Source organism: Gopherus evgoodei, chromosome 5 (assembly GCF_007399415.2).
Source record: "Gopherus evgoodei ecotype Sinaloan lineage chromosome 5, rGopEvg1_v1.p, whole genome shotgun sequence".
Classification (NCBI taxonomy): Eukaryota; Metazoa; Chordata; order Testudines; family Testudinidae; genus Gopherus; species Gopherus evgoodei.
In genome coordinates, this window is record NC_044326.1 from 113389950 (window position 1) to 113417027 (window position 27078).

The following is a 27078-nucleotide window of genomic DNA, read 5'->3' on the forward strand; positions in this document are numbered from 1 at the left end:
ATGCTTTCTGATTAAAGACAATTCTGGTATTCCTCTGCAAGCTTCAGGAACAGTCCTTAGAAATTTCCTTGCCGCCAACAATGGCACATTATTCTGCATGTCTGCTTTGGAGTTCCATTGATTGAATCGGCACTGAAACCATGCAAGAATTTCTGCAAAGCAAACTGGGTTGCATATACTGCAGAAGTTGAAGATTGGATACACGGTATCAAACCAATCCCAGAAAATTGACTGTTTTGTTCACCTTCTTATTAAATGCATTCCTCACACCTATCGCAAGGTCTATATTTCTTGCTGGCAGCTGGAGACAGAAGCACTCTTCAAAGAACATGAGAAGAGTGGTGATCCAGACACCAAAAAAGCAGGAATAGTCACTGAACTCTGCTCGCCTGAAGAGATTGAATGAGACAGTGGAGGATCTTGACTTCACCCATTTCAGTTGCAAAGCCTGGACATTCCTCCATAAGCTTGGAGCTGCTGACTTAGTGAAACAACACCAACTGAAATTTTCAGCCAGTTGTGTTGCCACACACCTGCTCTGTAACTCAAAGATCAAAACCAACAAGTTGACTAGACAGAAGACTGAGGAAAGAGCTCTTTTCAAATGTCCAACACAGCCCTACCACTTCGCTGCTATTATCTCCTTAATACTGCAGAAGAAATAAACAAGGCTCTCATGGCCTCCAAAGCGGGAATGCTGCTGGCAAGGGTGGCATTTATCCTGATATCCTAAAGAATTCAGGGACCAAAGGGACAAGCATAGTTGGCAGACCTATTCGCTGCCATGTATTTAAACAGGGAATAGTCCAAAAAGCTGGAATGAGGCAATAGTCATTGGCCTCCTCAAACATGGGAAACCACCAAATGGTGCTACCAGTTATCACTCAATATTGCTCATCTCCACAACTTGTGAGTTAATGGAGCGGGTTTTACTGGCTCATCTCACCCCTATCTTTGAGGCCATCCTGCCAACAGGCCAGTTTCAGACTGGGACAAAGTTGCTGTGACCAGGTTCTCACCACTAATAGTTACATTGAAACTGGCTTCCAGAAGAATCTAAGACCCAGAACAGCACTATAGGTTTATCCACTGCCTATGACATAGTATGAAGAGAGTGGCTATGGCTCAAGGTATCAAGGGTCATCAAATACCAACTCCTGACCACAATGTTCAGCAACTGTAAATATTGCATCCCTTTTGAAAGGGCCGATCAGCAAAGCATGTATCTTCAGTGATGGTTAACCTCAAGGATCCCTGCAGGCTCTTTCACTATTCAACATCTATATTAGTGATTTACGTTACACAATTTCACATAAATTCATTTATGCTACTGATGTTGCTCTTGTGGTACATGGCAAAAGGCCTCACTATCATCGGCAACATGCTCTTCACCAGCCTCAGGATAATGGCAGAATACGTTCAATATTGGAAACTCGGCCCCAGTGCATCCTCCAAAAATCTTAGTAACTGCCTTTGGTAACTGCCTTTCTCCTAAGCAACAAAATTGCCAAGGAACTACTTAGTGTGACCTTCAGCGATCAACAGATTCAAAATCAGCTCTATCCAAAATCCCTGGGTACACCTTTGGACAGTAGCTTGACTTTTCAAGTTCATCTGAAGAAATGCAAAAGGCAAAGACTAGCTTTGTCCAAAAGCATGCAGACACAACATGGGGTGCCACTATATGTGGATGCTTCAAACAGTGCGTCTAGCATGTGTTCTTGATTGCTGAATATTGTGCCTTGGTCTGGATAGGCAGCTTAATGCTACAATGAGAATTATAACAAACATGAAAATCATCACCTGTTCAATGGTTGCCCACTCTGACACACACACTCTCACCCAAGATCCAGAGAGACGCATACAGCTTGTGATTGCAGACACCAGAAAAGAATTTCTAGGCTTCAATCTACCCCCAGAACAGTGGTCCACATTGTACTGTTTGAGAACATCACGTAGTAGATGCTGTCAAATTTCTCATCTCTGGAAGATGAGAGACAATGCACAATGTGTCTATGGAACCCAGTTGCAAACTGTGGGACCAGTCTAAGTCAGAGCCCATTTCAGTCATTTGCCAGTGGTATCTTAGGCTTCTATCAAGCCATTTCTGAGACTACCTGTTGGCTCACCAATCTGTACTTGGCTATATGAATGTTGCTAATTACTCCTCTTACCATAAACGAGAAATCTCCTTAGAGCAGGTCGAGGTGAAGAGGTTCCTGCACATCTGGAATTTGTCTGTCTGAAAATCCTTATTCTAGAAATCTTCAGTTGCAAAGCTACAATAAAATGCTGATAATTTTTTAATTAGACTTCTGTTAAATGCCTACCCAAACACCATGATAATGCTGGCTATGCAACTGATTGATTTATATAAAGTACATACACTTATCCTCTTAAGTCGAGGGTAAGCACTTCTAAAATTTTGGCAGAATCCAAAGAAACTACACAAAACAATAGGAGTAGGTACCTACATCTTAATTATATGGGATTGCACATGAATTGTTGTGTGCTCTTGCTGCAGTCTGCCTTCTAAACCAGTGATCTGCAGAGAAGTTTGGTATGTAAAATGTCATACTACTTCCGAAACTGTTATTTTACAAATAATCCCTTAAGAGTTGTAGCTTCTGACTGTACATAGAATCCAATGCTGCATGATGTGATACATATGCTATTAGGGTAACCATTATCATGTCTGCCAGAACACTAGTTGCTGCTGCAACTGACACAAAAGCCTTTCATCCCTGGCAAATAAAATTAAGGTTTCTACTAGTTCCTGAGAGAGAGACTAGAAACTGCATGACCTAGAGGAAGTAAATTGCTCTTGTTTATGTAATTTATACCCTTCTGCTGTGGAGCAAAGGTAAATTGGTAACAGACGTAAGCTGAGAGGAGACCTGGATTGTGCAATATTGACCTAAATTGTTTTTGTGACTGATAAGTTTTGAACGTGCCCTCTATATATCTATTGCTGAATGCAAAAATTGGTGCCTACATTTATGCCACTTGAGAATTAGTTTCACTGTAATCTTTTGTTTAATTTTTAATCAAGGCTTTTTCAAAGCTATTAAACATTCAGTTTTAGTCACTGGGAGACGCATAGTAGTGCCCTTGACATTTGGTTAGCAGAACTACCAGCTTCCACCACCTCTATAATTGTTTGATGCTAGACATTAATACATGCCTGCATAAGAATCTCTCTCATTTTAGTAGTGCCCATCCTTCCAAAACAGTTGAAAAATGTTGACACCCTGAAAAAGGAGGAATGGTGGAGTGGGGAATAAAGAGGATTGGGGAGGGGAGAAATAGGGAGGGAATGGGGGTGCACAGAGCCCCTGGCATGGTGGGAGAAAATGGGGTACCTTGGCATGAGAGATGGGGGAGGGGTGTTGCAGACAGTCTTTGAAATGGAACAGGATCAGTGGGGAGCTTGGGTGGAATAGAGGGATGTGTAAAGCCCCTGGCACATTGCTTTTGTAGGCTGAACTCAGTTCACAACTAGTATTCATAATTTTACATTGGACTACTTGCTCCCCTCTGTACTCCTTGGGGAATGTTGACTGCTGTTAACATTGGAAATATTAAAGTAAAGCTACTATAACATTAACCTGATTTTACCTGTATGACCTGTTATCAGTACTGCAAAACTGTGGGCGTTCACACACACAAGATTTAAATATAATAGAATTAGGCTTGGTTTATACTTAAAATTTAGGTCAGCATAGCTACAGCACTTAGAACTGTGAAAAATCCATATCCCGCAGCACCGTAGTTATGCTGCACTTATCCCAGTGTAAACCATTGATGAATATATTCTAGCCAGCATCATATAAATAGTATGCATTAGACTATATCATTATTATAATATTTATGCTTAAACTGTCTTATACCATAATCCTATTAATTTATTCTAAATATCCCATAACACCTTGCATTTGCTGAAGTAAGCATTTGGTGCAAAAAGTTAGGAAACTTGTCAAGATACGTTTATTCTCTGCCATAGTACAAAGCTAGGGAAGTGCCTTCATGCAAAAGTACCTGGAATGCTAGTATCCAAAACAAAGATAAGGAAGGAACAGAACAAGAAGTTAGGGAACTGGAACAAACAGATGGGTTGGATTTTAGTGATGCGTAGGTGGATTTGGGTTGGATTTTACGTGTAGGGAAATGTAACTTGTAAAATCATGTAAATAATGGCAGCTGAAATGTATAACTTGGGGAGCACACCTTCTGTATAAGGTGATTGTAACATCACTGCCTGGGATGGCTCCTCAGAGATGAGTATTGAACCTTTTTCCCGTACCATATTAATAAATCTCACTGAGTGGTTATTTGGTCTCTTGACCATATATTTCAAAATTAAATAATAAACCAAAATGTGATTAAGCAATTGACTATACAATTTATCAACAGGACACAGCTGGATCTGTGCTTGTCAACTTAACTACCATCAGTGTTCAGGGAGGTGGTGGTCCTAAAGCAAAGGAAAAACCTTTTCCATCACTGTAGGCTCTCTCCACTACAGGATTATGGTAAATTGGTAACTTCATGAGAGCAAACAAGTTAAATAGGGTCACACTCTGGAACAGTATGTTAAAGTAACTTACATGCCAGTGGGCTATATTGCCTACTTGAAAAAGGGCTGTTAGTTCAGATGCCATTCAAGCCAAGCAGACCATATGACAAATTACCCATTTAGCATGGCAAGAACATTAAAGATTATTATTGTTACTGTTTATACAGCACCACACTTGGGAGTAGGGAATATAGGAACTGGAGTGTCATCTTAATAGCTCCAAGAATTGGAACCTTGTCTGTACCAAAATCATAATCATTCTATATTATTATTTGTATTACTGTAGCATCTAGAAGCCCTAGTCATGAACCAGGACTACCTTGTACTGCATTGTACAAACAGAGAATGAAAAGATGAGGCCTGCCCTAAAGAGCTAATAATCTAAGTATGGAAGATAACTTTAATTGATGCCATGTAGGCTGCCAATGCTGCCTGAAAACCCCATCCTGTTACTTGATGATCCTGTTGAGAGAGGATTTTTAAAATTTTAAAATGGAAGAGAAGTAGAAAGTTAGTGATGGGGGTGTATGTTTGTTGCAGCAGCAGAAGATGTCAGCAACAGCATTTTGAAAATACGGTAAGGAGAGAGATGATTATCAAGACATGCACCAGATAACGGTGAGAGCGGTTCTGTTTCTCCTTCTGAACCTAACAGGAGGGCTCTCCCCTCCTCATGTCTTTTGTATAAAATACTGTGGGCTTCACCTGGCTGAAGAGAAGCGGATCTTCTTTTTCTCTTGTGCTCCTGGGAGTCCTGACTAAAGAGCTTTGCTTATTTTGCTTAATATTATTCTGCATATGTGACCAGGATTTGAGTGTTTGTTTGATAAAGTCTCCCTCAGACAGAGCAGGTGTTCAGTTCATATCTATGAATATTGAGCAATAGAATTTCTGTTTAGGTGATGCTTGTTTTCATCTGTAATTGGCTAGTCCTGAATAATCTTCAGTCAGATAAAGTTTACTAAGGAACAAAGCACCTCATCTGTATCTCAAAGCCGGCTTTTGTTGCAGTGATCTTTTAGCACAAAATGCCAAAGATGAATGCACTTAATTTTTTCTGAAGAAACAACTTAATCTGGTGAATTGCTCAAATAAACTTTGTCACAGTATGTTGCCAGCTGCTGGGATTTTATAGTCTCTCTCTCTCTCTCTCTCTCTCAATAATAGGTGTTTTTCTTAAAGTCCAGCACTTACATTCTTGTGATTCAGATTGTAATTTAAAAAAAAATTTTTTTTTAAATGTATACATATGGTTGGGAGGAAAAGTCTGAATATGTGATCCAAGTGTAACCCCACAGACTCAAAACACTACATAGATTCGAAGGCCAGAAGGGACCATTGGATCTAGTCTGACCTCCTTTATATCACAAGCCATTGAACTTCCCCAGAATAAAAAACTGCCCAAGCAAGCATTTGAAAGCAAATAAAAACACAATATACTTGTGACACCCTGACATCTTAATATTCACCACTGTCATGTAATTAGGATGTGTTTTGTACCAAGTATGTCTTGTGAGATGTCATTCTAAAAGTCTTGATCTGCTAGACATTAATATCTCACTGTATTGTATGTGCTATCATTGTATGTGAAGTTACGAAGTTTGGTTTGTGTGTGTTACTGTAACATGCTGTGAGTTTGAAAGCACCAAAAGCAGCCTCTCAAGTACAACAGGAGAAAGGCCAAACAATGTTAATGACTTATTGAGGAAATGCACACAAGCGCAAAGATTACCCCAGGAACTGTGTGCAATAGAAACCTCTCAGAGATAGCACTACACAGTGGGAACTGTTTGATCCAAGTCACAGCAAAAGAGCTTCCCAGATATCAAAGGGTGGGACAATGACATCCCAGGGGGACTTCAATCTCCCTGCAACAACATACCTAGAAACTCCTAAGGGGCAAGGACTGAACTGTGGGAAGTGATGGTCCCAGGCTAGAAGGATCTTTAGCTTGTGTATGAAAATGTGGGAAAGCCAAGGCAACTTGTGCCTTAAGAGTCTACCAGGCTGCTTACCACTCAGCGTGAGAATTTGCTAATACATATCCTACCTATCTAGTGTGTTAAGCTCAGTTTGTGGCTTTTGTTTATTTACTAAGATAATCTGCTTGGATCTATTTGCTAACCCTTATCGCTTAAAATCTACCTTTTGTAGTTTATAGACTTTTGTTTTTCTCTAATCCCACTTTGTGGAAGTGTGTGTGTGTGTGTGTGTGTGTGTGTGTGTGTGTGCGCGCGTATCTCCACATTGAGGGAGAGGGTGAATTTAAATTTGCTTATGCTGTCCACGCCTCCTCTAAACACGCTGAGGGCCTGGCTCAGCAGGACAAGATAAGGGAGCCCAGGCTGGTGGAACAGGTGAGCTCATTGGTACCCAGTACATCAGGTGCCACCCCAGAATGGGGGAGAGGGTAACCCTTCATAGTACTACTTTAAAAAAAAAACACACTTTTGTGGTGGCAGTACTGTAGTTGGTGGTTGCTCAGGCTGTTCTTTAGTAGATTAGAGAGGGAAAAGTGAGATATACCAAAGTTAATGTAATCACGGGGATAAGCCAGTAGAGTTGAGTATGCTTGTGCCAGCATTGAGGTTGAGCTAAAATCTTTAGAATGGTCTCCTGGCAGGGCAGTTGCTGATAAAACAGATTTCTCAATCATGGAAAAAGCTGGGTAAAAGGGAATGTAAAATTTATTGCTTGCCTTGAACAGATGTAAAATGCCAAATATTATTTTTTAAACTGTGTTCCTGTGAATTTAATGTTTGTTTTTTTCTTACACAAACTCAATATTTCTTACAAATGTTTAACAATCTTTTCAGCTCAACAAACATTTGGGTAGTGCTTGTCCTGTACAAGCAAAAATGGTTCAATTTGGTTTGAACATGTCAAATAGGATTATGCAATCCGCTTTAAGGGCCTCAATCTGTACCCTATTTGCATGTGTAACTCAGGCCCTAAGCTTTTACTTAAACTGATGGTATCAAAACCTGCCTCCAGGATCTATTATTGTGTAGAAGAAAATTGCAATTAAATGATTATAAATAATCATGTCTAAAGCTTGTTTCCTGAGTGCCCCGAAGTCTGAGTGCAGTCAGTGTAAATTGATGGAGTTTGGTGCCTGGTATAATTCAGCTTTCACTATCCTACAGAGAAAGGATTACCTGTTAAATAAGGGGTCCAGTTTTGTTTATGGCCTATTAGAACTAGCACCAAAACTTTCTAGCCTACACTTACTATTGTTATATGTTATAGCATCTTATTGTGAGGAATTATTATAATCCATAACAGCAGTTATGATGCCTTTGTGTGCAATAAAATCTGACCTTTGCTATTGTATGTATTTTAGGCAGTTTCTTCAGTGAGTCTACCAGTAGCAGATTCCACCAAGCAGGCTGTTTTGAACATGCATGGGATTTTGTTGCAGGGGACCTGGTGTTGCTCGTTTAACCCTTTTGAGGAATCAGAATCGGTAATGACAATGTGGAAAGTATTAAGCTACCCCCAGAACACCTCATTCACTTTCTTAAAAGTTTTACCACTTTTATAATTAAAATCAGGACCTCCATTATATGCAATTTTCTTTCTCTCTCAAACTAGTGTAAGAGGGAATGAAGGATGACTTGGCTGTACTGACATATCTTTAGTACGAGCATTCCTACCACCCATGGCTTGTGAATCCACCAAAGAGAAGAAAAAAGGGACATGCATTGTGATGCATGGGCTTAAATGTTACCTGTTGGTTATTTTTGCACATTTTGCTGTTTATTATGAAGAGAGAGTGGGAGTGGACATGGCCCTTTCAGGGCCTGGGGTAGCTCTTGCCCAGGGTGTGGGGTGGGATGCCTAGGGGAGTGGTGTGGGTGGCTCTTGCCCATGTTGCGGGCACTCTGCCACCCAGCTGAGTTTTGCTCAGTGCCGGGCGGGCGTCTGGGCGATTGCTGCCCTTCACAGCCCGGACGGCCGGTATCGCGGGGGGCGTGGCCAGAGGCTGCCGCGGCCCCGCCCTTCCCCTGACACCGCCCCTCCAGCTGGGCTGCTGCCTGCAGCCGCCCCCGCCCGCTCACTCCGCTCGCCATGGCCTTCGCCACGCGCTGCTTCGTGCGCTCCGCGTCCTCCGCCGCCACCGCGGCCGCCAAGAAGCTGATCGTGAAGCATGTGACCGTGATCGGGGGCGGCCTGATGGGCGCGGGCATCGCGCAGGTGAGCGGCGGGGCCGGGCCGGGCCGGGCCTCACCCCGCTGGGGAAGGGAGACCCGGGGCGAGTAGCAAGGGCGCCCCCGCCCCCGCCCCCGGGAGTCTCTGCCCCGCCCGGCCCGTGTCACCGCTGCGGGGAGCCCGCGCTCGTGGGCTGTCCAAGCGGCCCCTGGCCCGCCTTGAAGTGCAGCCCGGGCGCCTTGGCTGCGTTATCCCGGCCTGGCCTACCTGCCCCTTTGCACGGCGGGGTGGCTGCACTCCGCCCCAGGCGCGCCTCTCCGAGCGGCGGCGTGTCCGCTCCGTGCAGCTCCGCGCCGCCCTTCGGAGGTGGGAGTCTGCCCTGCGGCAGTGAGCGCGGCTGGCTGCGCTGCTCTCCGTGCGCACAGGAGTCGTGTGCATGTGGGGGGCGAACAGGCCCCTCTTTTTTAACTGCTCCTGGCTTTGTTGCGTTTTCTTGCCACTTCGCCCCTGTCCGCTTCAGCTAGTTGTCTCCCCAGCCACTGTATATTAACTGTCATTAATTATTTGAGAGCAGGAAGCTCCTGGTTATGTATTTGTACCGTGCCTAGCACCCTGGGGCCCTGATCCTGATTAGGGCTCCAGGGGATTAGCATAATATAAATAACACTGCCTCTGCCACTTCTTCGCTCTTATGGTTTCTGTTATATCTTGTCGTTTCTGCCACAGGCTCTCTTTCTGCCGTGTGTCACTTAACTTGGCTTGATATTTTAACTCTGAGCAAATAATTAGCTGCATAAAGGTCCTGTGTAGGCAGGTCTTCAAGACTTTGTTCTTAAACATCTGATAACCTGGGACTTTGGATTTACAATCACACTCTGTTCAGTTTTTGAGTGCGTTTTAACCCAGGGGTAGGCAACCTGTGGCAGGAGTGTCAAAGGCAACATGCAAGCTGATTTTCAGTGGCACTCACTCCCTGGCCACTGGTCTGGGGGACTGTGCATTTTAATTTAATTTTAGATGAAGCTTCTTAAACATTTTAAAAACGTTATTTACTTTACATACAATAGTTTACTTATTTATTATAGATTTATAGAAAGAGACCTTCTAAAACATTAAAATGTATTACTGGCACATGAAACCTTAAATTAGAATGAATAAATGAAGACTCAGCACAACACTTCTGAAAGGTTGCTGACCCCTGTTCTAACCTATAGTAGTCATCTCTTATCTCTGGTTAAAAATGTGAGAAACTGCAGTAAACTGTCCAGCACAGAGTTGATGCATTCATTTTCTTCATCCCCTTTGTGCTCCACATTAGTATTAGAATGGATATGAATTGGATTCAGCTTCAGTAGGGACACAGTAAATATGTAAGTTGGTCCATTTTAAAAAAAGGAATTAAAAGTAGTTTCAGGTATTGCACCTACTGCTTAGTTACCTTGTTTTGTGATTATACAGTAACATTTTCCAGTCTTTTAAAATGTTTATGGGGGGGTTGACAAAACAATGGAGAAACTGACTATGTAGGGGAAATGGTAACTATACACAAAGTGTGGTCATGCACAAAGCAAACGCTGCAAAAACAAATATTTTTAAAAACTTTACTATAGCAATCTTAGACCCCGGTCTTGAAATTAGCTCCCATGCTGTCCCACTGAAGCCAGTGTGGTTCTGTGAGAGACATGCAGCCTGTCCATTTGGACTCTGTGCAGGATCGCGGCCAGAGGGATTACTTGCAACACTATGAGGTACAAAATAAGTAGATGATTTTTGTTTGTTTTTTAAAACCTTAATACAAGCCATGCCTTTCCAATGTATATTTGTGTTCAGGGTGTTCTTCACAATTCTCCAATCTGTATTTGTCACGGAAAAGTACAAAGTTTGGGTTTTTCTTGTGACTCTTTCACACCCTGCCTGACTGATAAGGCAGAAGAAGAAAGACCTATGAAAATGATTTAGTACCAGCTTGACATGGAACAGATTGATTGACAGTCTCACTAAATAGCGAGAGAACTAAATTTTGTTAAAATACTGTATCCTTATTTGTAATCTGTAGTGTCTTACAGTGGGTTTATTAAATGGGATTTGCTTGTTTTCCCAGAGTGTTCAGCCATTATAGCCTTTGACTTGTAAAGTTCACTTTTAACTTGACATTTTTATCTATCAAATGGCTGATTGCCAAGCCAAGGACAGGACTATTTCAGATATATTTACTTATTTTACAAGGAAAATAATACTTTGAACATCTATAGCACCTTTCATTTACAGATCTCAAAGCACTTTACAAACAATAATTAAGCCACACAGCACTCCTGTGAGGTAGGGGTGCTATTATTTCACCCATTTTACAGACAGGAAAACAGGCACACAGAGGTAAGGTGATTTGCCCAAGGTCACAAAGCAAACTAGGAGTAAATCCCAGGAGTTCCTAGCTTTGGATTTCCAGTTCTGTCAACTCAGTAGTGCTCCCTCAGAGGTATAGCTTTTTCTGATATTCTCGTTGCATCTATTGTAGAAGGAGGTCCATGTATTTGTCTGCTACTTAAAGTGAGGTTAATCATCTATAACTTTAATTTCTCTATAAAAATAATCTCTCTCACCCTTATCGCTGGAATTTGGGATTTCTTCTGAAAGAGCCTCAAGGCCTGTCTCAATAAATGTGCAGTGCCACATGAGTATGTGGTGAGATCCATAAATATGTGCCCTGAAGTTTCAGGAATGTGCGCACTGTTTAAAATTCATTAGTCCAGAAAGACAGCTGAAGGCTGTTACGTGTTCTGACTCTTTTTGGCAACTGTTTGTAAAGAGAAACAGGCATGGTTCTTGACAGGGACCCTGGCATGCAGGAATCCAAGTCCTCAGGGTGAAGGGATGCCTTGGGTGTCTTTGCTTCCTTGTGCTCACTGCATCCTATTGTAATTATAAAGATGGGATTATTCCAGAGCCAGGGTGACTGTGGTACTGCCTGGGAGCAACACTTAATTTTTTATTTGCAGTGACATGTTTTTTCATTTAAGGCTTTGGAAGATGCCTTCTTTTAAATCTTTCCGTACTGCGAGTGGGGGAGGTTGGCTGTTGCTTAAGTATAGGTGTGACATACGGTACAATCCAGACTAAGGAGCAGCTGTGTCACCCCTGCCCTGAAACCTTGGTTGTCTTACAATACCTTGCTTTACAATACCTCACAAACAGCCTTCCAGCATGCATGCCTCACCCTCATTGTCTGTGCACTTACAGCTTACCGACTTCACTTGGGTTACACTCTTGCTTTTACTAGCCTTGGATATACTGCAGAGTAATTCCAACACACCACTAGTCCTCGATTTTCCCGCAGAAATACGTGTCTTGTACTCCCCAGCCCTCTCCTGGACAATTCAAGTTATATTAAGCCTGTTGTTCCTTTAATAGAAATAATATGCGCACAGCTTGTCACCCCAAATGGAGTTTCCCACACACTGGATTAGATAAAACAATAACATTTGTTTATTAACTACAAAGAGAGAGATTTTTAAGTGTGTAGAAGTAATGAGGGATAAAAGTCAGAACTGATTACAAGAAAAATAAAAAATGCTATTGGTGCCTAATTTAACAAACTGTTAAATTCAAAGCTTTCTCACCACATGCTTTCCATAGTCTTACTGATCAAACTTCTTATATCAGGACCTCCCCTCCCCTAGTCCAACAGCTGTTTTCTCCCTTCAGGAGCAGTGAATTGACGGGCAGGGGGTGGGTGGTCCCTTGGTGTGTATCTTCCTTCTTTTTATAGTTTGTCTGTCTTTTCCCCCCTCCACCCCCAAAAAACATTTCCAGCTCAGTACTAGGAGGCAAAAAGTTTACGTGGAAGGATGTTCCCTGCTGCTTTTTTCTCAACTGTTGCGCTTCCTTTGTTTCCCTTCCTGCTTGATGCCTCTGTTTACTGCTTAAATGCAAATTAAGCAGGGCAGGTATTCCATTGTTTAGCGACAAACTTGTTTCTCAACTTTTGTTTGGAACGTGTTAATAATACAGTGGAATCTTATAACTTCACATGCAGTGTTGCCAAAGATATTTTACCAGTACAGTAATGACCAGCAAATTGGAAGTTTTTAAATAATACCTCAAAAGATATGATTTGTACAAAGATTATTACAGTAGTGTATAGGGCAGTGGTTCTCAACCTGTAGCCCAGGCAGTGCATAACTGCGGCCCATGTAACACACTCAGGGCCATGCAGGTAGTACACCTCTACCTCGATATAACACAGTCATCAGGAGCCAAAAAAATCTCACCATTTTATAAGTGAGACCATGTTATATCAGGGTAGGGAGAGAAAACCACTCCCCACCTCAGCTCACCTCTGCTCTGCCTCCGCTTCCTCCCTGAGTGCACTGCTACTGCTCCACTTCTCCCTCTCCCTCCCTCCCAGGCTTGCTGCACCAATCAGCTGTTTGGCCCGGCAAGCCTGGAGGGCGAGGTGGGGAGAAGCAGTGGCTGTGGCATGCTCAGGGGAGGAGGTGGAGATGAGCTGGAGTGGGGAGCGGTTCCTCTGTGTGCCCCCTTACTTGCTGCAGCCCCCAACCCAACTCACCTCTGCTCTGCCTCCTCCCACGGTGAGCTGCAGCTCTGCTTCTCCTCCCTCCCAGGCTTGCCGCGCCAAACAGCTGATTGGTGCAGCAAGCCTGGAAGGGAGGAGAAGTGGAGCTGCAGCATGCTTTTGGGAGGAGGCGGAGCAGAGGTGAGCTGGGGTGGGGGGGCCCTGGGGAGGGCTGCAGCAAGCAACAGGCGGGCATAGAGGAACCGCTTGCGGTAACACGAATTCAGATATAACAAGGTAAAGCAGCCCCGTTCCCCACAGCGCTGCTTTACTGCGTTATATCCGAATTCACGTTACATTGGACCGCATTATATCGAGGTAGAGGTGTATATATATTGTGTGGATGCAGCCCACATAACACAGAGAGAGCTGCATATATAGTCCAAAACAGTAAATAAGTTGAGAACCACTGGTGGAGGGTGTGAATACAAGAGTACATTTTGTCACAACAGGATCAGGACCAGCACCTCTTCCTGTTTTTCTTCTCTTTTTTGAAAGAAGAAACTGTGAATGTGGCTGTGGTCAGAGTGAGGGCCTGAAAGAGGTGGTAGTCTTGTCAATAACTCCCTTCTCTCTAGTAGTCTCTGCCACCTGCTGTATTTTAGTATAGCACCTTAGAAAACAATAAACTAGTTCAAGGGAATATTTGTTACATCATTTCTTTGTCCAAGTTGGAAGCATTACTTTGTTCAGCACCATGTAGAAAGACTAAACAAAAGACAGGGAATATAGTTATAGCATGTTGCAATGCAGCCTTGTAGAACAGTGATTTTCAACCTTTTTACATTTGTGGTTCCCTTAAAAAATTTCAAATGGAGTTTGGACCCCTTTGGAAATCTTAGACGTGATCTGTAGTGCAACCACTGATGTAGAATGTTATAACCATCTTTTGTCCTTGACCATCAGTATGGTGCCTCCTAACTGCACCTTTTCTTCATATCCTTGTACTACTTGTTTTGGTGTACAAGTAATTTGCAATAGATGAAATGTGAAGGGAGGAGTTAGCACAGTGGTGGTAGCAGTTGTCTCTCAAGCGTGATAAATTACAATATATGGAATTTTTCAAATCTTACACCATGGCTGTGGTGGAAATAAAGAAAGTAATCTTGTTTTCCACTATTACTCATATCTATGAAATCTTGATCAACTGAGCTGTTCCAGGTGGTAGAAAAAGCTTATACAGAACTCAAGGCCAAAAGAAATGTGTGTAACTTAAAAAAAAAAAAAAAAAAAATTCCAGTGAAAACAGATGTTTCAACAAATGTTTCCTAGCAGGGTATGCCACCCAACAGTATAGTACTCTATTAATGCATAGAAACCTGCTGATTAAATCAACTAATAATTTTCATTGTCCAACATGAGAAGAATGCAAATGCATACACAGTGAATAGTGATCAACGCCCTCCACCCCCACAGCACGCCTTTCAAGATCATGTGGTGTACTTCATCCAGTGCCCAAAAAACTATGTGGGTGAAATCTGACAATCAGTATGCCCTTAGAGGAATTATCACAGAAAAATGTGTCTTGTATATCCTGGGACCAACACAGCTGCAACATCACTGCAAATAAATAATGAAGTAGCATAGATAGTAAAAAGCTGACTTTTTAAGATTGAGTTGTAATAATCTGAGCTGTATGTAACAGAAGAAAGAACTTTAGGTGTATTTTTAAGATTTTAAACTGAAAAGTCTCTCTTTTTTAATATTGTTTATAGATGAGCCAATATTTAGGTGCCAAATACAAAATCAAGATTCCCCTTTATCCTATGGAGTAACTGCTTAAATTTAATTTTCTCCCCTCCCCTTTCTCATTTTCCCTCCTATTAGCCCAATTGACTTGTCTCTTTGACATTCTTAATAGCTCCTTTCTTCCCATTCCTTCTCCCCAGGTTGCTGCAGCAACTGGTCACACTGTGGTGTTAGTGGACCAGACAGATGAAATCCTGAAGAACTCCAGGAAAGGGATTGAGGATAGTTTGAAAAGAATGACAAAGAAGATGTTTGCAGACAAGCCTGAGGTGACATCTTGGTATTTATAACCACTAGACAAACTTCACTGAATTTGATAGAGTTACTGTTTTAATGTTGTGATTGTTGTCAATTAGTGCATAGATGAATACAAGAGAATCAGATTGGTAGAATAGTATTAAAAATGCATTCAAAACGCTAGGAAGATAAGAGGTTAAAATATTTTCAGGGTTTTTTGATCGGGAAAGTTGGTGCATTGTGTCTTTTTCTGGTTTTTCAGATTGTAGTCTTAAATGACAGATTAACCTCAAAAACTGGGAAGCCTTTGAAAACTAATGTTAGAGCTCAAAGTTTAAGTGGTACATTAATTATCCTTATCTAATAGGTTTCTTTAAACCATCGTAAAGTGCTGTACACCAACTTTACCCCAAAGCAGAAATTACAGGATTGTAATTATACCATTTAAGGAACCTCAGATAGATTTGCTTTAGTTGCTGCATGGGGGAACGGAGAAGCATAGCTTTGCATTTTATGACAGACATCTGCTCTCCCTTTGTATCAGGATCACAGTTTACCCAAAAGTGGTGGGCATAACTAATGTGCTTGAAATAATTGCTGGCTTTGAAAGAGTGAGCTTTCCAAACTGTACTGGGGCCATTGATGGCACTCATATGCCCATAATGTGCCCTCCACCAGGAGCAGATGAATATGTCAACCCAAAAGGTAGTACTCCATTGTTCTGCAGGCCTTGATCAACCACAGAGATGGGTTCCTGGGCACTGTGAGATGTACTGGTTCTGCGGAGATGCCATGAACACTGTGAGATAGCAGAGTTCTGTGGAGATCAGGCACTTACCATTTTGGACAAGTGGGAACCATGTATCTCCCAAATTGTTATCAGTGGGGTCTCAGTGCCCTCTGTTATATTAGGAGACCTTGTTTACCCTCTTCTACCGTGGTTCATGAAACTATACCCTAGAGTTAGAGGACTTGACAAAAGAAGGTTCAGGAGTTGCTGGATGGTGGTGGAGTGCACATTTGGGAGACTCAGAGCAAGATGGAGCCATAGGGATAAAAGGGACCAAAACAGTCATCTAGTCTGTCTGTGAAAACACTTGGATGTCAGTGTTTCTAGTGCCATCCATATTATTGTGTCCTGTTGTCCACTGCACGATTTCTGCAAGGCAAAATGGAGACTGTTTTCACCTGAAGTGGACTCAGGATGCTGCTGGTTTGTAAGCCTAGTACAGACAAGTAGACAATGCACCTGACACTACTGAGGTTGGATCTGAACAGACAAGGGAAATCAGGGATGCCATGTGTGTTCACAGGGTGCTGTGTGTGAGAGGATGTGATTTTTAACATGCTAACGAATGGGGCACATTGCAGCTTATGTGCCACTGCTTTATTGTATGTAGGCATTAAGCTACTGCTATATTAAGGATTTTGATTCTTCTGGATTTAATAAATCCTTTGGCTAGAACGTTGAGACTTACTCTTTTTGTAACCACAATAGTTTATTGAAAAATATTCATTCCAATTACATTGAAAAATCCTTGGCATCCCAGCTGCCATCAAAAAACCAAACCAAACAAACAACCACACCAAAAGAGCAGAATAGGCAAACAGTCAGACAGAAGTGGCAAACTGTATAAGTTCAACCACTATGGTTGTACCGGTAGTGAAACTGCATGTCTCGTGTGTGTGTGTTCTCCTTTGCCCTGGTGGAGTGTGTTGTGTGGGATGTCCGTAGATGTGTTCCGTGAGTGGTTCATGGCCCACTGAACCCCTGAATTGTCCAGTGGCTGTGCAGGCTGCAGGAAGTGGTAGCATGATGGGGATTCTGTGTTTGCTGGAGCTGGGACTTGCTGCTTGGTGGCTATGAGTGCAAGCAGCCTCTCACACGGGTCCTTCTCCCTCAGTTTCTGTTCATGATCAAGGAACAATGTCACCATTTTCTCTTCCAACTTGGCTGTCTCCCTCCCTCTCTGAAGCTTCCAATCCTGCTTCCCTCTCTGGAAGACCAGTTGCTCATCTGCCATGGCCGCAGTGTCCTGCAGCATTTTGTCCCGGACACTTCTCCTTTTCCTTGTTGCTGGTTGTGCATCAGCTCCCCAAGACATCTAGTTTGATGCCTGTCCAACAGAGATGGAAAGAACTGCCAAGGAAATGAAAGTGCATTATTTTGTGTCCATCGGCGGGAGGAAAGAAAGTAATCCCTTGCCCCTTTTTTACATTCTGCATTATGTCAAGACCACAGGCTGATACTTTTATCTCCTTGGTGGTGTTATTTTTATTATTGTTCATTCTTTAGTCACTGACCTGTTAAGAAGCTCTAGCCAGCCACATTGCCAGCCCAGATACATTATGGTACGAATTGCATACTAGAGTCAATTAAAAATCCTCTTAAAAAAATTTCAGCTATGGCTGGGGGGTAGAGTGGGTCTTCATGCCAAAGGGCCTGTTATAAGTTTCTATTGTAACATTATTTCAGGCTAAGTAAGCCTTAGAAGACATTCATCTACCAGAGGTGCCAGAGGGATCTATTATTGTAGGCCGGCAAAGGAATACCACTCCTCTATGCAAAGGAGATTTTTCAGTGTCGGGTGACTGAACAGCACGTCTATGAAAGGAATGGGCTAGTGAGCTACAGAGTTGGCTGTAATAAGTGTATCCTGCCCTGGAATCTGACCAACCATATAGTTTTTGCTGCATGAAAAGTTTTCAAGCATGTACTAGCCAGGAGTGAGAGAAAATTCAGGCAAAAATCAGTAAGATGCTGAACTAGGGTGGAAATGCTTTATAGCTATGGAACAGGCCACCTTCTGCTGCCACTTCCACCCTGGCCTATTTTGGACAGCATGCTACGAGTGGACAGGGACCCAGGCGACAAAATACAGCCACTGCAGCCATTATGATGGGTAATCCAGGCAGAACTGCACCAGTGCAGGCAGCGATGAAACTCAAAACAACATGCTGGTGTGACTGAGTTGCACACATAGCACTGCGTGGTGAAATATGCACCCACGCTTACTGAGATTATTACCCCTTTTCTAACAATAACCATATAACCAGTAAAAAGCTATCGCTAGCTGCTCGTTTTAATTTTTTCCTTTCTTGACGTCCATCATGGAGCCCACATGGAATTGAGGTGTGGGTGGGGAAATGGCCGGGCTTGTGGTCTCAGTAAAATACAACTCCCTGCATGTAATTTTTCTCTATAATAATAATTGTATTGCTCATAGCCTGGAAATCTCTCCCACTTGTTATAATAACCAAGATTTTAGGTGTCACTTACCAGACTACAACTCCCGCTGCATTGTCACTTCCTCTCCTGACTGTTCCATCCCCATCCCCAAACAGTTACTGTGAATATGGGCCCAGGATGCCCTAATTGATCCAGTTCCATTACCTGGTGCAGATCTGATGCCAGCACCCTGCTGTGTTCGGGGTCTTGCTCCTGTGACTCTAGTGGTGACCCTTTCTCTGCCTCCAAGTTTCTAAGCATATCCACCGGGACTATAGACTCAGTACTGGGGTTGGTTCCCAGCTGTTGGTTGAATTCCTTGTAGATGATCTTGAGGTGCATGATTTACACTCAGCACTGGTCAGTGGTTTGGTTGAGCCCCAACTCTGTCAAGCTTTTGTGCTGGTTTTTGTTGCTTTTCCCAAAATCTTGGGCCTTGCGGTCCTCACACCATAGATGGAGAAGAAACCTGGTATGGACTTCTCTCTGCTTTTCTGACAAGCAAGGCTCAGCTGTGTTTGAAGTTGAGCAGTCTGCATGCAGTGAAGGGTTAAATGTAGAGCAGCTGCATTTGAACTAACAGGTTGCTTTCAGTGTATAGGGGGTGAGTGAGAAGTTGGACGGTAGAAGAGCTGGAGCATACAGGCCCCAGGAATTGTGGGGTCACGTTGGTGGTTTATCAGAACACAAGCACTACAACACATGCTTTAGCTATGTCCTCACTGCAAAGTGAGAAGGCTGGGACAGGGGCTACAGCATGACACTTTTATCTGTGCCCCTGCATGAGCCAGCAAGCCTGTGTTCTGAGGCGGTAACAAGCATAGGTTAGAAGGCTCTGTGTGTGGATGGTAGGAAGGTTGGGTTTAAGCATGTATCAGAGCCCATGTCTGCATGGGGAAATTTACCAACATAAAAATACCAATATAATTATATAGCTATAGGGCTTGTCTACATTACCTGCAGGATTGACGGGCAGCGATCCATCCAGTGGCGTCAATTTATCATGTCTAGCGCTCTCCTGTCGACTCCGGTACTCCACCGGAGCGAGAGGTGCAGGCAGAGTTGAAAGGGTAGCGTCAGCTGTTGACTCACTGCAGTGAAGACACAGTGGTGAGTAGGTCTAAGTACGTCGACTTCAGCTACGTTATTCACGTAGTTGAAGTTGCGAAACTTAGGTCGATTTCCCCCCCTTTCCCACCCCGGTAGACCAGGCCATAGTTGTAGCAGTATAACTCCCTGTAGGAACACTTGTATTCCAGAATAAGGAGTACCTTTTTTCAGTTTAGTTTATGCTGCTCTGAAACCTGTATAAGCTAAATTGGGAAAAGGCACTCCTTATTCTGGAATACATGTGTCCACATGAAGAGTTATACAAGCATAACTATCGCTGTATAATTATAGTAGTATAGTGATGCTGGTAAATTTCCCTACGTAAACAAGTTCTCAGACCCCAAAATGTAGTATACAAGTGTCTGTTTGCAACTGTACCGCGTCTCCATTCTCTCGTTTAAAAAGCCTGTCTTTGTATTTGATCTGTCCTCATAAACTCTGTCAGTGATTAACAGCTTTGACAGTCACAAAAGAGATTAAAAATTTTGTTCCCATTCCCAGGAGAACTCTAATATATTGGATGTTGCCTGTAAGCCATTTCATTCCCTGAGGTGTCCATGAAGGGCTTTGAATTATAACAATGAGCTGTGAAACCAGATAGCTCACTTATGGAAGGAAAAACAATATAATGGTTTAAAACCGAAGAAGTCCTTTTTCACTGAGGGCAGGTCAGGATTCTCCTGGGACAGTATTGAAGTGATAAGTCAGTTGTTTACTGGAACTGTCATTCTGAAGGTTGAAATAAAGGGCGGGGTGGAGAACAGTCATCCTAAAAGAATGAAATAAAGGATTTGTGAGAAGACTTGAGTTGCTGTGAAAGTTTTAGTCCATCTCTGGAAGTATAGTACCCTCATGAATTTAAAGCTTTCTAATTGATCTGGAAATATAGTGCAGGTTATAACGCCTAATATTTTTAAGGCTCAAAAAAGCGATTAGTGAAATAAATTGACCTGTGAGAACTTTCAGACCAAAGAAATGAAACCTTTTAGAAATAGGTTTTGTGACTTCTGTTTCACCTTTCAGGCTGCTGCTCAGTTCATTGAGAAGACCCTAAAGAACCTAACAGTGAGCACAGACCCAGTAGCAGTAGTACACAGCACCGACCTTGTGGTTGAGGCCATTGTGGAGAACCTGCAGGTGAAAAATGATCTCTTCAAGAGACTGGACAAGTTTGCTCCAGAGTATGTATGATTAAAGTACAATGAACTGGAATCCGTCACCACTTGTCTCTTAGGTTGTTTTGAAATTTGTAGCTAATATCTTTTTCTTGAAATGACAGTTTTATGTCATTTTCTTAGCTTCTATGCTTAAGCAAGCTTTTCTTAGGCTCCCTTTCACTCCAGACTATCACGTGATATGGAGTATTTGACATGGCAATTGCTGATTTTCTGAACACATGGCATGTGTAGTTACCCAATTTATTTTCAAATGTTATGCCTCATTCAAGGGATTTCGTGGTATGCATAGGCAGAAAATGAGTTCATCGCAAATTCCTTCTGTTCTGTGGATTTGTAGTATACTTTTCCATGTCATGTTAAGGATCTCTTTGTTTTAATTGTTCCAACAATATGTTTTTCAAGTCAAAGAGAAACATTAGGCCTGGGCTTTTCTTTTTTTTGTAGCAGTGGTTTTAAGGTTTTGTTTATAACTTTTTAATACTGACAGTTGGTTAGCATGGCAGCCAGCAAACCAAAAGATGTAATTGTCAAACTTATTTCTTTGTAATATTTTACACACGTTCCATCTTTCACCCCAATATTCATCACAAATTTTATGCATATAGCACCAGTGCAATGCAGAATTATTTCCCTCCCCCCATTAAAATAGGAATTGACTTCTAAGGGAAATAAAGGGCGCACAGTTCTCCAATCTGAGTTTATGAGCAAAGATTAAAAAAATACAGAGAACCCAGTGAACCAATTAGAATGAATTATTTAACTAACCACCCCCCCCCCTCCTCCTTTCAGTTCTTCACACCAAAGAGGTTTAATTTTTATTGGTGCTATAGAAATGGAGATCTGACAGGCCCTGTCCTAAAATGGAAAATACTATCAATTACTTTGTCAGGCTGATAAATAATCAATCAAGGAGGCTGCAGAGGTGAGAATCATGATTCCAAACCCATTTTGTCATGTGCTTCTCAAAAACAGCTGCAGAAGTTCTGATCAGTAAAGGATTAGCAAAAGTCAGAGTTGCATTTAGGCAGCCTATATGCAGGACCAGCGCTAGAGTTTTTCGCGCCCTAGGCGCATGGCCATTTCGCTGCCCGCGTGCCGCTCCCGCGGCTCCGGTGGAGCTGCCGCAGCCATTTCTGCGGAGGGTCTGGAGCCGCGGACCAACGGACCCTCTGCAGGCACGACTGCGGCAGCTCCACCGGAGCCGCCTGCCGCCCCCTCCCGGCAAAATGCCGCCCCCCAAAAATCCTGGTGCCCTAGGCGATTGCCTAGTTCGCCTCAATGGAAGCGCCGGCCCTGCCTATATGCTCTGAGATAAACATCACTCACATACAGTGGCTGGGATGGGTACCAGCACTCATACAAATACTATTGGTATCACTGAGCTGTAATCCTAACCCAAATATACCCACAGAATGGTAATTTAAAGTTCTCCTGACACAGCTATTGATAGGATTATTATACAGATTGTACTAAGTGCATACAATAAGTCAGTTCCAGTCTGTAGTATTTAAATCAAGTAGGGCTCAGGGAGAAGATGTGAGATTTCCTTGCATCTAGTGATGATGACTTCCTCCTTCCGCGCTTCCTAGGTACAGCTAACCATCCAGAGTGGGTGACATTTTATTGTGTGGCTCACAAAGTTATATGTTCTATACAGTCCAGATTCCACCAACTGGCAAGTATGGGAGGGCAAGAAATTCCCCAGGGAGGAGACTTCCTTACAGAATCCCTCCCCCTTTAAAAAGCTTTATCCCTTTCCTGCTCCTCTGCAAATTATTCAGTTCAGGCTATGGAGACGTGTTTGTATTCGGGGAAGATTGTCTACCTGGATAAGTACCCAGTATCAAATAATTTTGTTTGTATTATAAAGATAGCATAATAGTTGTAATGAAGGTATAGAGTGGACTCTAAATTCAGGAAATGCGCTAAGTGGTTGAGGCACTCTGTGTAAAAAAAAAAAAAATAGAATTAATATGTTAGCACAGTATTTACTAACTGCTCTCATTCTTTGCACCAGCAGTGGTGTCTGCGTATTATATGTTTAAACATTACGTAGCGTGGGATGCCTAGCTCTCTCTACTGAGATTTAAGGTAGTGATCTATGACTTCTCACGTGGAGAAAATGAATGGTAAGACGAAAGCAAACATATCTCTCTGATGGGTCACTAAATGCATATCTGTAAATGTTGACAACTACTGCATTTTCCTACTATGTATTTTGATTGATATTAGGCTTTTATTTTCATTATGGGGGGGGGGGGGCGTGAAGGAAAGAGAGAAGATCCTCCTGCCGCCATGCCTTCTTCAAATTGGCACAGAAATTGAAGAATGGTGGTGGTAGAGAATTATGTTACTTCTAAGTGTCTTTTCCCCACTGGCTCAACAAAGTGATAGGATTGTAGCCAAAAAGAGTTCTAATATATTCCCTACCCTAGAATGAAAAATTCTGCTTTTATGTTTATTTCTCTTCATCTTCCTGTGCCTTCCCCATAGCTTGGAATAATTTTGAGTCCCTGTTTCCTGTATGTGCACATACCCACAGAAGAGCTGCTAGTGGAAAGGAGACAGGTTCCTAAGTTGCTTTCTTTTTTTCTCCCTCCATTAACTACCCATAAGCCTAATTGGTTTAAGAGCTGGTGAGATGGATGTAAGAGCGAATGAGGTTTGGGGTTAGCTGACTCCTTTCCCTTTCTTCTTGCAGGTCATATATGTTGCTGTATGCCAGGTTAAAGGTTGGGTCTTTCCTTGTAACCCAAACCACTGGCAGTAGCAAATCTGGGCAGGGTCAGAGCTGAGACTCCTGCTCAGCAAATGTAGTGGCAGCTCCTTGTGGCAGCATTCTGAGCTGTGCAGTGTTGGAGGGTGTGCCAGGTGTGATCTCCTACTGCTTTTCCCTCAGAACTCCAGCCTGCTAGTAATTAGCCAAAGCACTGAGCAGCATCAGCCTTGCGTGGAGATAGCAGCCTATTCTCCCTTATCAGAAGAATCCTTGAACTGTGGAAGCTATTGAAAATATTACCTAATCCCTGTGACAGTGCAGCTTGGCAAGGGGTGGTACAGACCTTCCTCTCCAAAAATATCTAGCTTGCTGAGGTTGAAGTGAAGACCAAGTGTTGTATAGCTCGGTTTGAGCTAGAACTGAAAACTTATTTCACGAAAGTAAGCTCAAGTAGCATTTCAGCTTACTGTTCAGAAAACTGTTTGAGTTGACTTAAAATAAGTTACTTATTGTACTTTCCTGCCCTTACTGCCGTTTAGTATGCAGAAGCAGTTATACGTCTGTATTCTACACAGTAAACTTAGTTAACTTTATCGCTGTGATTGCTACAAGGAATATAACCCTTGTGCAGAACACATAATGAGCCCCAGCCTATTTTCTTCCTCCTCCACTCTCATCCCTATCTTAAAGAAATGAGATGGAAAAAACCCCAAATTCCTCTGTGTGGAGGGCAAAGTTTTCTACATTGTTTCTTGTGTCCAGACTCCTTGGAAAATCTTTGTGCCAGGTGAATTGTTTTCTACTGTTGAAGGCTTAGGGTTCACAGGAGGGGAGCCTGCTGCTGTGAACCTTCTCAGAAACTTGTAGAAGTAAATTGGTTTATAGCTCAGCCAAGTTAGTGAGCTTTAAGCAGATTTGCTTCTACAATCATAAGTCTTTAAGGAGCTCAAATAAGGTGGGGCTGCCTCTATCTTCCTGTGGTGATGCTAAGCTTCATTAAGCTACCTGGCAGCCCCACGCAGTTCACTACTTTGTGGAGTTGCTGAACTCTGTTGCGGTGCGGGGGAAGGAGTCAGCCTTGCCAACTCTCCATTTGTATAGCTTAATACTTTTGCAGAGGAATGAAAGCTGCATGGGGCAAACAGGTAGTTTGTGGGAATTTAGCATCCCCAGAGAGCACTGGGGAATGGGGGTAGCTATTGTCCATGCTGACTGCATGAAATTTTATGCTTGTAGATACAAATTGACTTAAACTAAGCCAGTTAAGTGCTTTAACAGTACAGAAGTTTTATACAAGTACAACTCAAAGCACTAAATCTGCACCCAGCAAGCTGAAGGGGCTCTGGCTGCAGCTGTCACCCGTGGTTTCTATTTCAGCCTAGGTGAATCATGCCACTGATTTGTATGCATAGCACTCTGCATTCTTATGCCACCTTCCATGTGAGGATTTGCTGGCACTTTACAGACATTAATGAATTTACCCTCACAGCAGCACTGTGTTACAGGGAAATAGAGAAGTGTAATTACTTCCTCAAGCTTTGCCTAATTGTGTTGGCAGGTTATCTTGTTTTCAGTATTACATTTGAGAATCCTCTTACTATTTGGAAATGTATTTATGATGCCTCCTCTTCATAAGTAATCAGTGACCCTGGGTAATGTCTCTAGGTTTGATTTTCAGCATAGTGATATGGATGGGTTCCCCTCCTTATGCACTGCGTGTCCTACTGTCATTGACTCAGTTTCTGTCCTGCTCTAAATAGACCAGTGTAGGATTTTCATGTCACTTCCTGCATCCATTATTATGTGTGCATTTAATTTATGTTGCTGCTACTTTAGACAGGAGTATCAGTCATCGGATAGTGAGAATTCTTCATTATTTCTTTTCCGGAGAGCCCCCCTGCCTTTTCTGTCTGCCTCCCTAACTGTAGACTGCCAATTTCTGTGCAGTGGGCATTGCATATCATTTTGATCCAGGTTTTATCTTTCTGTTAAGGCACCAACCTCAGCCGGGAGTTGGCTAGTGTCTGGATTGTGGTTTGTATTCTGAAATTGTGTACAAAACTGGCCAGAAGGAGGAATTCTTTCATCCACAACTTCAGCATTTTTAAAAACGGAGCTGGACAGTGTGGGTAACTTCACTGGAAGGCTATATTTTTTCTCGTCTTTTGAGTTTTGAGATTCTGTATAATTCTTCTTCAGACCCACTAGGTGGCACTGCAGGCAAGCACACCTGATGCCAAAATCTTTCATTAGGGGTTTGTCAGTACTTCCATTTACTAAATGCAATTTTCAAAGGTTGTAAAACTTTGCTCTAGGCTGGAACTTTGACTAGGAGGTCCAAGTCATGGAGGCGCTTATCCTCTATCTAAATTTGGTTTAAACAAATTTATTGGTTTAAATAGATAATGTGGGCAAGGCACTCTCAGATACAGTTTGGAAAAAAATCCTCATTAAAGCTAGATTGTATTTATAGAACAATGCAAAGCTTTAATTTAACAGTAAGGTTCCAATTTTTACCCACAGAAGTGGGCATTTCAGAGATTAGAAGCTTAACTGAAAAATTCGGATCCTGCAACCGTTAGTTTGTGAGAAGGAATCTTCTCCGTTAGGTTTGTTTAAGTATTTGAGAGACTTCTGGATGGAAGTTCATTGGAAGCAATGGTGAACATTCTGAATAGGGTGGGTCATGAATTGTTGTTGTCCTTCATATTCTTTGACCTTTGGAAATCTTAACTACTGATATCAGAATTGTGGGTGAAAAACATTCTTTCAGTGCCCTACTCCAGAATAATCTAAGGGCTTGTCTACACAGTGCATTAGTCTGCCTAGAGAGGTGTAAATGCTAATGTACACTAGCATGTTGCATACTAACTGGCCTATGCGACCCTGCTGGCACTCACTAAAAGTTCTCTAGTGCGCATTAATGTGCACTAGCATGGTGCACTCCTTACACTAGAATTTACATCCCACCGCTGTGGACTAGTGCACTGTGTGGACAAGCCCTAAGGCTTGTTTTGTGGTGCTGTTGCCAGGGAGAAGTGATTAAAGGATAGCTGGGGAAATATGTAGGTAAGATTTTTAGAGACGCTTTTGTGATTGTCAGACAAATTCAGATATTGTACATGAAATAAAAATGCAGCGGCTTTCACAGTCTCTTTTTACATACCAATTGTTTTTCTCACCCCTCAAGATCTGTGATGCTCTCCTGACTCAAAGAAGAAACAGTTTCTCCAAAGCTTTTTCCTGTCCCAGGACATAGTTATAGCTAAGTGAACTACGGTACATAACAACATTTGACTGACTCCAGGGGATGTTTTTCTGGGAGGGAGTCTGTTTAGAACAGGCAACTGGAAGTAAGGACTTCATTCCTGACTTTGCCACTGACTTGTGTGACCTAGAGCAAGTCACTTAATTTTTCTCTTCCTCAGTTTCCCCATCAGTAAAATAAACCTTATCTATCTAACAAGTGTTGTGAGGCTTAATAATTGAAAAATGCTCTGAAATCTCATTAACAGAAGGTAATATATGAATTATTTAAATTTAAGAAATGATTTA

The 27078-nt window shown here is 42.4% G+C and overlaps 1 protein-coding gene across 1 annotated transcript in view; it reads left to right on the forward strand.

Annotated features, from left to right (window-relative positions):
- Positions 1-8603: 8603 nt before the first annotated feature.
- HADH (hydroxyacyl-CoA dehydrogenase) overlaps positions 8604-27078 on the forward strand; it is a 34934-nt gene continuing 16459 nt past the window's right edge. The window contains exons 1-3 of the mRNA XM_030564542.1: positions 8604-8773; positions 15191-15319; positions 20650-20807. Of these exons, the coding sequence (XP_030420402.1) occupies positions 8648-8773; positions 15191-15319; positions 20650-20807 (413 nt within the window). The 5' untranslated portion in view covers positions 8604-8647. The remainder of the gene's footprint in view (positions 8774-15190; positions 15320-20649; positions 20808-27078) is intronic.